This window comes from Erythrolamprus reginae, chromosome 10 (genome assembly GCF_031021105.1).
Source record: "Erythrolamprus reginae isolate rEryReg1 chromosome 10, rEryReg1.hap1, whole genome shotgun sequence".
Taxonomy (NCBI): Eukaryota; Metazoa; Chordata; class Lepidosauria; order Squamata; family Dipsadidae; genus Erythrolamprus; species Erythrolamprus reginae.
Window position 1 is genome coordinate 35,150,749 of NC_091959.1, and position 12,877 is coordinate 35,163,625.

The 12,877-nt window shown below is 45.8% G+C and overlaps 1 protein-coding gene across 10 annotated transcripts in view; it reads left to right on the forward strand.

Annotated features, from left to right (window-relative positions):
* DEPDC5 (DEP domain containing 5, GATOR1 subcomplex subunit) overlaps positions 1-12,877 on the forward strand; it is an 84,206-nt gene that overhangs the window by 16,452 nt on the left and 54,877 nt on the right. For all 10 annotated transcript variants that reach the window (XR_011559969.1, XM_070762460.1, XM_070762464.1 and 7 more), the window contains 9 exons: positions 168-237; positions 351-423; positions 734-837; positions 4,469-4,543; positions 5,939-6,073; positions 9,809-9,870; positions 11,160-11,233; positions 12,108-12,177; positions 12,696-12,732. Coding sequence is in view for 9 of the 10 variants with exons in the window: in XM_070762460.1 (XP_070618561.1) it covers positions 168-237; positions 351-423; positions 734-837; positions 4,469-4,543; positions 5,939-6,073; positions 9,809-9,870; positions 11,160-11,233; positions 12,108-12,177; positions 12,696-12,732 (700 nt within the window). In the remaining variant the exon portion in view is untranslated. The remainder of the gene's footprint in view (positions 1-167; positions 238-350; positions 424-733; positions 838-4,468; positions 4,544-5,938; positions 6,074-9,808; positions 9,871-11,159; positions 11,234-12,107; positions 12,178-12,695; positions 12,733-12,877) is intronic.

Below are 12,877 nucleotides of genomic sequence, written 5' to 3' on the forward strand. Positions count from 1 at the left end.
GTGGGAGTCTCCCCTCTCCCCCCTCCCATCCCCCATCCTTCCCACCGAAGGGGACGGGACTGAGCGACATCTGGGCCCGTCAGAGTTTGTGCAGCTTGTGTGGGTGGAGTCCATAATGCCCTTCAGGAGTGGATCCCCAGGGCTCTGATCGGCTTTTGTCCCGACAGGAGAAGAACTGTAACCATGAAGTGACGGTGGTCCTCTTTTCTCGGACCTTCTACAGCGCCAAGTCATTAAGTGAGTCTGGAGAGGCACCGGCCTCTTTCCCTCCTCCTCCTCCTCCTCCTCCTCCTCCTCCTCCTCCTCCTCCTCCTCCTCCTCTTATAATACCTGCCTTGGTTGGTTTCTAGATGAATTTCCAGAGCTGCATCGTTGCTCAGTCCAGCAGGACCACGAAGGGCGCTTCTACGAAGACTTTTACAAGTAGGTGTTCCCCGAGGCTGAGGCAGATATATGAGAGATATTTGGTAGGCAGATTTCCCCACCCTATTTTCCACCCCAAAAACTAAGGTGGGTCTTTGGTGCATCTCACACTCTGAAAAATACGGTATAAAGCTCTTGTCAGCCATGCATTTTTCTCTTGCAGATTCTGAATTTGAAGTGGCTTAAGATTTTTCTCCCTCCCTGTAATTTCTCTCCCACCCCACCTCACCCTGGGTCAGTGTAGGCTCCTGCTCTGTCCCTCCTCCCTTGTGGCTTTTTCTGGGTGCCTCACTCACAACGTTCATTGCAGGGTTGTGGTTCAAAACGAACGGCGAGAGGAGTGGACTTCTCTGCTGGTGACTATTAAGAAGGTCTTCATCCAGTACCCAGTCCTGGTGCGCCTGGAGAAGGCAGGTGAGATGTGGTGGGCGGCACAGGAAGCACCTCAACTTATAAACGTGTTGGTTATGACCTATAAAGCCCTTCATGGCATCGGACCAGAATATCTCCAGGACCGCCTTCTGCCGCACGAATCCCAGCGACCAGTTAGGTCCCACAGAGTTGGTCTTCTCCAGGTCCCGTCAACTAAACAATGTCATTTGGCGGGGCCCAGGGGAAGAGCCTTCTCTGTGGCAGCCCCGGCCCTCTGGAACCAACTCCCCCCAGAGATCAGAATTGTCCCCACCCTCCTCACCTTTCGTAAGCTCCTTAAAACCCACCTCTGTCGTCGGGCATGGGGGAATTGAGATATACCTTCCCCCTAGGCCTATACAATTTATGCATGGTATGTTTGTGTGTATGTTTGGTTTTTAATAAGGGTTTTTAGTAATTTAAATATTAGATTTGTTATATGCTGTTTTTATTATTGTTGTTAGCCTCCCCAAGTCTACGGAGAGGGGCGGCATACAAATCTGATAGATAGATAGATAGATAGATAGATAGATAGATAGATAGATAGATAGATAGACATTCATTTAGCCACCGTTTGAAGTTGTGATGGCGCTGAAAGAAGAGATGAGTCCTCAGACTTACAATCATTGCAGTATCCCCGTCCTCATGCGATCCGTATTTGGACGCTTGGCCACTGGAATATATTTACATGGGGCTACCCTTGAAGAGTGTTCGGAGACTACAAATAGTCCAGAATGCAGCCGCACGAGTTGTCACGGGGGCACCTCAGTACACCCATATAACACCTATACTCCATGAGTTGCACTGGCAACCTATCAGTCTCTGGGCACAATTCAAGGTCTTGGTTATTACCTATAAAGCCCTACATGGTTTAGGGTCCAGATTATCTATGGCAGGGGTCCCCAACCACCGGGCCGCGGACCAGTACCGGGCCGCGGGGCATGTTGCACCGGTCCGTGGAGTCAGCAGCTGCCGGCCCTCAAGCCGCCACCCCCCTCCCTCCAGCGCTTCGCCTCCCGCCGGGCAAGAGGCCTCGGGAGGCAGGTTCTGCCGGCCACAGGACGATGGATGGGACAGAGGGGCGGGAAGGACCGAGAGGCTCAAGCCTCTTTTGGCTTCTGCCGCGGGGCGCTTTTGCGTTTTTGGCTGGGGGGAGGCAGGAGGGCCAGCCTGACCCCCTCTCTCCAGCGCTTAGCTCCCGCTGGGCAAGAGGGCTTGGGAGGCAGGTTCTGCCGGCCACAGGACGATGGCGGGAAAGAGGGGCGGGGAGGACCAGCACCCCATGCTTAATCCCGCCCCCAACCACGCCCCTTTCCGCCCCCACTGGGCCATAGAAAAATTGTCTTGCTGAAACTGGTCCCTGGTGGAAAAAACGTTGGGGACCACTGATCTATGGGACCGTCTCTTCCCCCATACCTCCCAGTGACCAATTAGAGCGCACAGAGTTGGCCTCCTCCAGGTCCCATCAGCCAAGCAATGTAGACTGGTGGGGCCTTCTCTGTTGCCGCTCCAATTCTTTAGAATCAACTCCCACCACACACACTGCTAAGGTCACGAAGACCTGGCTGTGCCGGGTATGAATGGTATGTACGTATGTTGGTGAGCTGCTCTGTTATGAGTTTTAACGAGGGTTTTAGAATTATAGTTTTTTTTCTTAACTACTACTTACTGTTATTTGTAATATTATATGGTGATTTTATATTGTTGTAAACCGCCCTGAGTCCTTCGGGATTGGGCGGCATAGAAGTCAAATAATAATAAATGAATACATACATACATAAAACCATTGCCATAGTTTTTAATAGGAAAGTGAACACAAGAACAAGGGGACACAATCTGAAGTTAGTTGGGGGAAAGATCAAAAGCAACGTGAGAAAATATTATTTTACTGAAAGAGTAGTAGATCCTTGGAACAAACTTCCAGCAGACATGGTTGGTAAATCCACAGTAACTGAATTTAAACTTGCCTGGGATAAACATATATCCATCCTAAGATAAAATACAGAAAATAGTATAAGGGCAGACTAGATGGATCATGAGGTCTTTTTCTGCCATCAGTCTTCTATGTTTCTATATCCCCTGGTTACGTGTTGGCCACATTTTGCCACCTTCCCAGCCAGGTTCCATCAGGCAAAGTCAACGGGAAGCCGGATTTGTTTAACAACCGTATGATTCACTTAACAGTCAGGGCAAAAAAGGTTGCAATTGGCTGTGACTCACTTGCCAACTGCCTTCCTTCGGATGGAGATCCAGGTCCCAATTGCAGTTTACTTGTTTATTATTTATGAATTGGATTTCTAGGCCGCCCTTTTCTGTAGACTCGGGGCGGCTTACAAGGTAAGAAACAATACAGTCAAATTTATTTATTTACAGTAATTGGATTTGCATGCCGCCCCTCTCCGAGGACTCATTATAAAACCCAGCCGCCTTATCAGAAACCCAATTTAAAAACCAATCTTAAAACCCAATGCATGCGCCCATTCAACCGATTCATCCCAACCCGATCATACTGTGTCCACACTCAATGGCCTCAGGCCTGCTGGCAAAGGTAGGTCTTTAAAACCTTCCAGAAGGCCGGGAGAGTGCGAATCTCTGGGGGGAGTTGATTCCAAACGTCCAGAGCTGCCACAGAGAAGGCCCTACCCCTAGGCCCCGCCAGATGGCATAGCTTGGCTGACGGGATCTGGAGAAGGCCAACCCTGTGGGATATTATTATTATAATAATAATAATAATAATAATAATAATAATAATAATAATAATAATTTATTAGACTTGTATGCCAGGGCAGCTCACAACAGCAATAAAACAGTATAATACAAATCTAATAGTTAAAACTATGACTAAAAACCCACTATCTTAAAAAAAAAAACAATCAATATTATACACTCACAACCACACATAACTCTTAATGGTCAGAGAAGGGGATACATTAATCTAACCGGCTGCTGGGATACATGAGGCAGGAGATGGTCCCGTAGGAAACCTTGTCCTAACCCATGGTAATAAGCAGCACTTTAAATTGCAATTGGAGACTAATCTGTAGCAAATACAGCTCATGGAGTATTAGTAATATATGGGCATACTGTGATAGGCCCATAACTGCTCGCACAGCTGCATTTTGCACTAACTACAGTCGGTCAACTGCAGTTGTAGGTTAAGGACTGCTGAGATTGCCTTCTGGTTTGATTGCACTGTGTAGCTGCCCCGGTTATGTCCGTGGGCAAACTGCAAAACCGCTTCTCTGGCTAACAATCTGCAAGTTTGTATGGTTGACCTGGCAAATGCAGGGAAGGAAGGAAGGAAGGAAGGAAGGAAGGAAGGAAGGGCCTGTGGGGGAGGTATTTGGCTGACATGTGTGAAGGGCTTTGTCTCCTTCCTGGTCAGGTGCCTCTTTGCTGGCCTGTGGGGTGCCACCCAAGAAAGGCCTTGCCCAAGATCTCACTTGCCACAAGACCCGTAAGGACCGTTTCTCCCAGACTTCTCAACCTCGGTGGGACTAGTCTTCCTGCTTGTTTTTGTGCTTGTATTGTTTACATGGTGAAAACCTAGAGCAACAAGTAAATTAATAATAAAAGAATGCTGGTTTATCTTCTTTGTTTCCTCCTCCCTCTGTTCTGGGTGATGGACAAATAGAGAATTTCCCACCAGGATTCAACTCCACCTCTCCTCAAGGAAATTATTTGGAGGCCATAAACCTCTCGTTTAATGGTGAGTTTGGGACTTTCTTGCCTTGCCCCGGGATGTTCTCATTGCCTTATTTATTTACTTATATCCTGCTTTTATTATTTGTACAAGTCATTCAAGGCAGCGAACATACTCAACATGCCTTCCCCCTCCTAATTTCTTTCTTTGGGAAATTCCATGTTGGTTTTTCTTCAAAGGAAACCCCAAAGATTCTGGGGCCGTTTCTGATGCTCATCTGATGTGGGGCCCTGCTAGCCCAGTAGTGTTGCCTTATTGTCTCCCTGAATGAGTCTTTTGCAGGCAGAGGTGACCAAGTCAGGCCAAGGAGTGTGGGTGGATTTGCTTGTCTTTAAAAAAAAATTTCTTCAAATTTTTATGTTACAAACAACAATAAAACATGACAAAGTGTTAAAACAATAATTACACAGTTATATAATAAATCATTTTTGATTCCCAAGTCATTGGATTCATAAGAGATTATACAGTTACATGTCCTTATGAAAAATTCCTTTCATCAAAAATAAAGGTTCATATATTTCTGCAAACATACAAAATACTGTATACCATATGCTTGAACTGTAGTCCTACCCTTTGAAGTGAACATATTATTTTCCCTTCCTTCATCATCTGCTCTTTAAGTTATTTGGAGTATCCCCAAGGAACCTTTTAATCTTTCTTGTAAATACCATTCTGTCAGAGTGAATGGACGTATCACTACATCCAACTCTGTCTGTGTAAAGTATATACTCAGGAAGCCCCTCCATTTTCTAAAAAAATGGGGCTGTGAACTTGCTTTTGGATTTTTCTGCTTCTAAGCGTTCTACATGAAAGGGTTGTTTCATTTGATCTATCACCATGCCCACTGTAGGGACTGCGGGTTCCAGCCAGCATTTTAGTAAACATTTTTTGCTAGCTAGCAATAGAATATGCATTAGTTTGGATTTGCTTGTCTTATTAAGGAGCATTGGACAAAGTGTCTCTCCAGGTCCCAGTGGCTTTTAAAACAAATTGATTGATAACTTAGAAGTTCTAGATCACACCAAAGGGGAACGCCCTATTTTCCTCCTCTTGGTAAGGCCAGGAGGACTGATGGGACATGGCATCAGGGTTTGTTTTTTTAAAAATCAGGTATCCCCAACCCACCACCAGGCCACAGCCCAGTCGGAAATAGGCTGCAGAAGTAGTGGGGGAGTATGTGCACGCATGCAGCTGTACTTGCATAAGTGGTGGGCTCTTGCGCTTGTGCACACACACCTGCCACTCACCCAGGACCATCCCCTCTCCCCTCCCCCAGGCTGCCAAGCTGGAAAAGAGTTGGGGACCTCTGTTTTAGATGAATGTCTTTGTTATGTCCAATGGGTGCTCTTTATAAAGCCCTGGGTGCCCTTTTCATTTCTGTTCTTGTTTGCTCCTTTTTAGTGTTTGACAAACATTACATCAACCGGAATTTCGACCGTACGGGGCAGATGTCTGTGGTCATCACGCCAGGGGTGGGGGTCTTTGAAGTGGACCGGCTCCTCATGATCTTGACCAAGCAACGGATGATAGACAATGGTAAAATAATGTGATTTTAGCAGGAAGAGGGAGATTGTGATCCCACTGTATAGAGCACTGGAATTTGGAATACTGTGTTCAGTTCTGGAGACCTCACCTACAAAAAGATATTGACAAAATTGAACGGGTCCAAAGACGGGCTACAAGAATGGTGGAAGGTCTTAAGCATAAAACTTATCAGGAAAGACTTCATGAACTCAATCTGTACAGTTTGGAGGACAGAAGGGAAAGGGGGGACATGATTGAAACACTAAAATATGTTCAAGGGTTAAGTAAGGTTCAGGAGGGAAGTCTTTAGAAAAGTGAACCCAAGAACAAGGGGTCCCAATCTGAGGTTAGTTGGGGGAAAGATCAGAAGCAACGTGAGAAAATGTTATTCTACTGAAAGAGTAGTCAATGCTTGGGACAAACTTCCAGCAGACATGGTTAGTAAATCCACAGTAACTGAATTTAAGCATGCATGGGATAAGCATAGATCCATTCTAAGATAAAATATAGGAAATAATCTAAATGCAGACTAGATAGACCATGAAGCCTTTTTCTGCCGTCAATCTATGTTTGTATGTGATTAACAAGTGGATAAAAATCCAGTTGGTGATAGTTTTTCCCTTAGGGCTGGGAGTTGGGGTTATGGGCTTCCTTCTTGCCCCATTCCTCTCCATGCGAACCCCCCAGTTCTGGAGAGAGCCAGCGGGTGTTCCTTCAGAGTTGACTAAGTTTTGTTTTGTGTTTCTGAACACCACCATCATGGAAGTGCTTACAAACAACCTGGTCAACTTTGATGATGTTTCCAAGAATTTGGGGATCAGAGCCTTCCATAAATGATCATAAGTGGTCTTCTTGGTTCTCCCTTAGAGGGTTTTTCCCTGAGACAGTCAGTTGCCATCAGCTTCTTGATAGCAGAGCTACTTTAATCTAATCTAATTAATCTAAACTAATCTAATCTCCTTAATTTAATCTTTCATCTTCAAGGCAGCTTCAGTGCACAAACACCCTTTCAGTTGGCATGAAAAGAGACTCATCTTAACACTTGTCTTCATTCATAACCCAGAGTGTGGAGCTGCTCTTTGGCCACCACAATGTGCAATCCGCAATCTTTTCTTAATGCGTTCTGGGCATTGTGGGAAACCCAAACAAGAGCTTGGAAGCTGAACGGGACCAAAGATGCCCCTAAATTGGATGGGTCTGGGAAGATCATCTCAGAAGGCACAATAATAATAATTAATCATAATTTATTAGATTTGTATGCCGCCTCTCTCCGAAGACTCGGGGCGGCTATGGCATGCAAATTGTTGAATGGGCCACCTCTTGTGCTGGGATACTTTATGATAGGATTGTACAAGACTTCAAGTCAGTAGCCAGAGTGTTTTTGGGAGAAAACGTGGGGCACGTACCACACCTGTGGGCCCCTCCTTCAGGAAACCCCATCTAGCTAGATAGGTGATCCCAAGAAGTACATATTCGATTAAAGAAGTTGTGACGGCATGAGACAGTGGCTTTCTCTCTCCAGAGGTCAAAGGTGAACAATTCTTTTTTGATGGCGTATCTATTCTGGAAAAGGCTCTACTCTCAGGAGGTGCTGGCAGGCACAGAGTGCACGAAGGGCTTTTCTCAAATCTGCACTTCCTTAATTCATCGCTCTTGACTCCTTAGTAGTAATAATAATAACAACAACAGAGTTGAAAGGGGCCTTGGAGATCTTCTAGCTCAACCCCCTGCTTAGGCAGGAAATCCTACACTACTTCGGACAACTGGTTATCCAACATCTGCTTAAAAACTTCCAGTGTTGGGGCATTCACAACTTCTGGAGGCAAGCGGTTCCACTGATTAATTGTACTAACTGTCAGGAAATTTCTCCTTAGTTCTAAGTTGCTTCTCTCCTTGTTTAATTTCCATTGCTTTTTGTTCTACCCTCAGGTGCTTTGGAGAATAGGTTGACTCCTTCTTTGTGGCAACTCATGAGAGATTTGAACCCTGCTTTCATGTCCCCCCTGGTTCTTCTTTTCATTAAACTAGCCATGCCTAGTCCTTGGTAGTTTATGTCTGTCTTTCCGTAAGGGATAAGAAATGGGTCTTTTGAAAAGTCAGATCTTAACAATCAGTAAAATAAAGTGAAATAAGGCCTTTTTCTGTTTGCGAGATGAGCATCATATATTATCAGCCAAATGGGTCTTTTTCATTGTGAGTGAGGAATTGTGAAGCTGGACATTCCCTTCCCTCTTCCTAAGAGAGATTTTTCATGCCTGCTTTGAAAGATCTCTTCAAAACCAGAGAGGGTTTTCACGTGCAAAGGCCATAATGTGGATGCTTGTTCCTCTTGACCCTGAGGTCCCATGTTTTTCCAGAGGTCACAGGGTTTTAATGTTTTTTTAAATTGGTTTTTATAGTAATAATAAAACATTCACACAACACATAACAATGTGCTCAATGCTCAAAGTGCCCTGCACCAGACCTCATTCATACCCCTCCAGCAAGATGGGGGCATATTTTCTATATACCATTTTAGCTTAAGAGCAATATATCTATTTACATATTATAAAGTAATTCTAATTTATTCTTTGTACCTTGGTCTCGAATTCTACTGATCACGTATCCTCTTACCTTGTCCCATCGTCCCATCAATTCCCGTACATTAGTTTCATTCATCCTCTTGTCCATAATCTCAAACTGAATATTGTTCTGAATATTCAAACTGAATATTGTTCTCCCGAAAATTCAAGGATACAAATTTCAGACACACACACACATTTGAAAATTCAAAACAATGGTCTTTATCACAAAAGTCAAAATAAACTAAGCACTCTTTTTGTATTGCAAAGAGCACTCTTCCCAAAACAACCGAGTAGTCTGTACAATGTCCCTTAAGCAGTCATTAAGTACTTAGCCAGCAGCTGTGAAGAAACTTCACAGCCCTTCTTCTTCCAACGAATGGAGACACACACACACACTGCTCTGCTTTTGTTTCAAAGGCATGAAAAAGCAACAAAGTCCAGCACACAAGATTCCTGACGAAACTGCAACAGATATTCTTCCACAATGGCCAAACCCACATGCTGCTATTTATAGCAGCAGCCCTAATTACTGGAGCCCCACCAAAACACAGGTGGCCTCCCTTATTTCCTGTAATATGTTCTTACTTGGTCTCTTCCACGCATAATTCTGCACTTGCATGGGTCCAAAATGTCATCATCTGAAGCTATAGAAGATAAGGAAGATTGACTGCCTTGGCTGTGTGCCAAGCCCTCCTCTGCCGAGTCACTCCCACCTTCTTCTTCGTCCGAGGAAACTAAACTCTGATCTGATTCTGCCGGCAATAACACAGGCTTGTGACATGTTGAATTTTCCCCTGCGTCCACCTCCCCATTCCCTGGGGCAGGAGCTGGGCCAGAGACAACCACAACAAATATGATCCACCGTGTACCGATACCAATTTTGTATTGTCCATTTTGTCGCATCCTTCCAGCCTAGGACTATTACCGCCTGAGCGCTTTCTATTGCTGCTTTTTTTATTTCTCTAAATTCTCTCATCTCGTTCCTTTTGACTAGCACTGCCATTTTCTTTGCAATTGTCCATTGTATATTTTAACGGGGTTTTAATGTGATTCAAAGGTTTGCTCACAAACAAATGCCTTTTTAAACAGAACCCCTTTGATGCAGTTCTTAGGTACTTTAGCTGGCAGTTTCTCTTCTATTCCCACTCCTCCTCATGGGTCTCTGGGTTGCTTCTCTTTGCAGGGATCGGGGTAGATCTGGTGTGCATGGGAGAGCAGCCCCTCCACGCAGTGCCGCTTTTCAAGGTAAGGCCTCCTGGCTCTGCCCATCTCCTTCAGCTTTCCCCCAACTCCACCCAGGCAAAGGCTCAGCGACTGGCTCTTTTGCCAGCATTTGCACCCAGGTCCTTGGCCAGAATTAAGCTTCTGGAACCCGTACGGTTGTGTTTCCGCCATCTTTGACATTCGTGCAGTACGCTGTTGCAGCCATCATCAATCTACTCTCAAGCTTTTCTTCTTTGGCTTTCTTCTTCCTTATCAAATAAATTGGTTAAGGAAACAGGAAGTCAAAAGTCTTCTTGGTTGGTTTATGGAATTCCCTTCCAGAAGAGGTCGTGACAGCTGTCAGCCTTGATAGTTTCAAGGCAGGATTAGAAAGATTCATGGATGTCAAGTGTATCATAGGTGGTTATTGAAACGGGTGTCCATGTGCTGCCTCTATGTTGGTTGAGGCAGGCAGGGTTCCCTTGAGTACCATTTGTAGGGGGTCCAGGAAAGGGGGGGTCTTGCCTTCTCTTTCTGCTCAAGATCCCCATGGACAATTGAGGGGCCACTATGTGACACAGAATGCTGGACTCACTTTGGGACGATTCAGCACCCCTCTTCTTTATGTTCTTATCTGGGAGAAATCTGAATTTGAAGTCCCAGGGCTTTCTCCACCCAGCTGAAAGTTCAAGCCCTTGTGCCCCCAACACACTGACCAATCTTCTTGAGGCAGGGAGGGTTCCCTTGGGTCCCATTTGTTGGGGGTCAAGGGAAAGGGAGGGTTTTATCTTCTCTTTTTGCTCAAGATCCCCATGGACAATTTGTGGGCCACCGTGGGACACAGAATGCTGGACTCGATGGGCTTTGGCCTGATTCAGCATGGCTCTTCTTATGTTCTTATGTTCTTCTGAGTTGATGACTTGTCCCTCCCTCTGAAGGCAGGTGGTATTTGGGGGAGGGCTCAGTACTGGAGGGAAGGGAAAGACAAAACTGGTCAGGGGACAGGAAAGAGGGCTGAAGAGTCCTCGGTGCTTTCACCTCCATCTTCCACACTGGCAGAAGCCTGCTTGTTTGCAGTTTGCTTCTCAGCACCTAACACTGAAGGCTAGGAACAGTTTTCTTTTAAACCTGGGCAGGCCACCTCCAGCTTGTTCATCGCTTCTCAGCCGGCACCAACACAATTGGGGCCATTGCATTTGGTGTGCAAGAGCCACAGGTTGCTGGGGCAAAGTAGCCCTGGATTAATTCCTTGCCCACAAAGCATCTCTTCGGTCCTCCAGACCCCTCACAGCTGTCTTGACTCCTGGTTTCTCCTTCTCACCTCTTCTTAGCTACACAATCGCTGCAGTTCTGGAGATGCTCGCTTGGGAGATGATTACAACATACCCCACTGGATCAACCACAGGTGCGCATCTGGAATCCAAACCGTGGCACTGGGCTCTGGTAGGAGGAGGGGGTCCCTACATGGGGCTGTCTCCCCACTGCAGCTTTGGCTTCGGACGACAGGCCCAGCACCCTGACTTTCCCAAGGCCTGCAAAAATCTCTGGCTGCCTGGTTTGCCTTATTGCTTTTCTGCTTAAGACGCAGAAAGTTTGGGAGGAAGCGAAAATGGTAATAATAATAATAATAATATAATAATAATAATAATAATAATAATTTATTAGATTTGTATGCTGTTTCTCTCTGAAGACTCGGGGCGGCTCACAACAATAATAAACAATCTACAAATCCAGTATTTAAAAACAATTTAAAAACCCTTATAGTAAAATAATCACGCAATCCAGTCAAACCATACCCAAACCAAGATAGTTACGGGATATATCAATTTCCCCATGCCTGGCTACAAAGGTGAGTTTTCAACAACTTAGGCGAGGAGGGTAGGGGCTGTTCTAATCTCCGAGGGAGTTGATTCCAAAGGCCACCACAGAGAAGACTCTTCCCCTGGGTCCCGCCAGACGACATTGTTTAGTCGACCACTGGGATTCGTGTGGCAGAAGGCGGTCGAATAGGTATTCTGGTCCGATGTCATAACCAACAGTTTGAATTGTGACCGGAAACTGATCAACAGCCAGTGCAGGCCGCGGAGTGTTGGAGAAACGTGGGCAAACTAGGTAGCCCCACAATAGCTCTCGCGACCGCATTCTGCATGATCTGGAGTTTCCGAACACTCTTCAAAGGTAATGCATCTTTTGTTTTGAACCAGGAAAGATGCTGCTTCGGATATTTCCCCCAACCTTTTGTGCTTTTGCCTCACCTTTGTGCTTCCCTCTCTTCGTAGTTTCTACACTTCCAAAAGTCAACTTCAATGCAACAGTTTCACCCCACGGATCAAACTGGCAGCTCGGAAGGTGAGTGGACTGGCCTCAATGTGGCTCTCAGCCGTAGCGGTGTAGTGGCTGCACAGTCTCAGATTTCAACAGAACAGTCACCGCTAGCGGTTTTTAAACAGACATTGCAATGATTGAAGGGGGGGGGATTAAAAATTCACCCAGCAGAGCAACTCATAGAGGGGGAGAAGGAGCCTGTCAGTACATGAAAAATAATTGTGACCCACAAGTCATGGGTATGCCAATCAGCTATGGGGCAGATAATGGAAGTGGCAGTGTCCCCGAAGCCTGGGGGTGCCAGGGGTGCCCAGCAGCCTGTCTGTGGGGGCAGAAATGGCTGCACAGAAAAGTTAGTGGGGGCCGGTGGATCTTTCATGCCAGCAGCAATTTTTGGTGGCAAGTGATCGGTTGTTTCAGACAACACCCCAGGTGCCTGCTGGAGGGTGGAGGGGACACACACACATTCTGCTGGTCTGCACTAGAATTTGTAAAGACTCATTTCAGGTTTTCCCCCCCCTTTTTTGCATGTTAAATTTCAGCCACAGAGTGAAAAAGCCAAAAGTAGCAGGGAATCTTGTGAGTAACACTCCTACCTTACTGCCTTGTTCTTTTTAAAAGATGAGAATGAGAGTTTAATGTCCAGCGCTTCCAACTTTGCAGCTGGCAAGTTCATGTGCTGAAACGAGAGGGATGTTTTCCATTCAGTTTCATTATCTGAAGC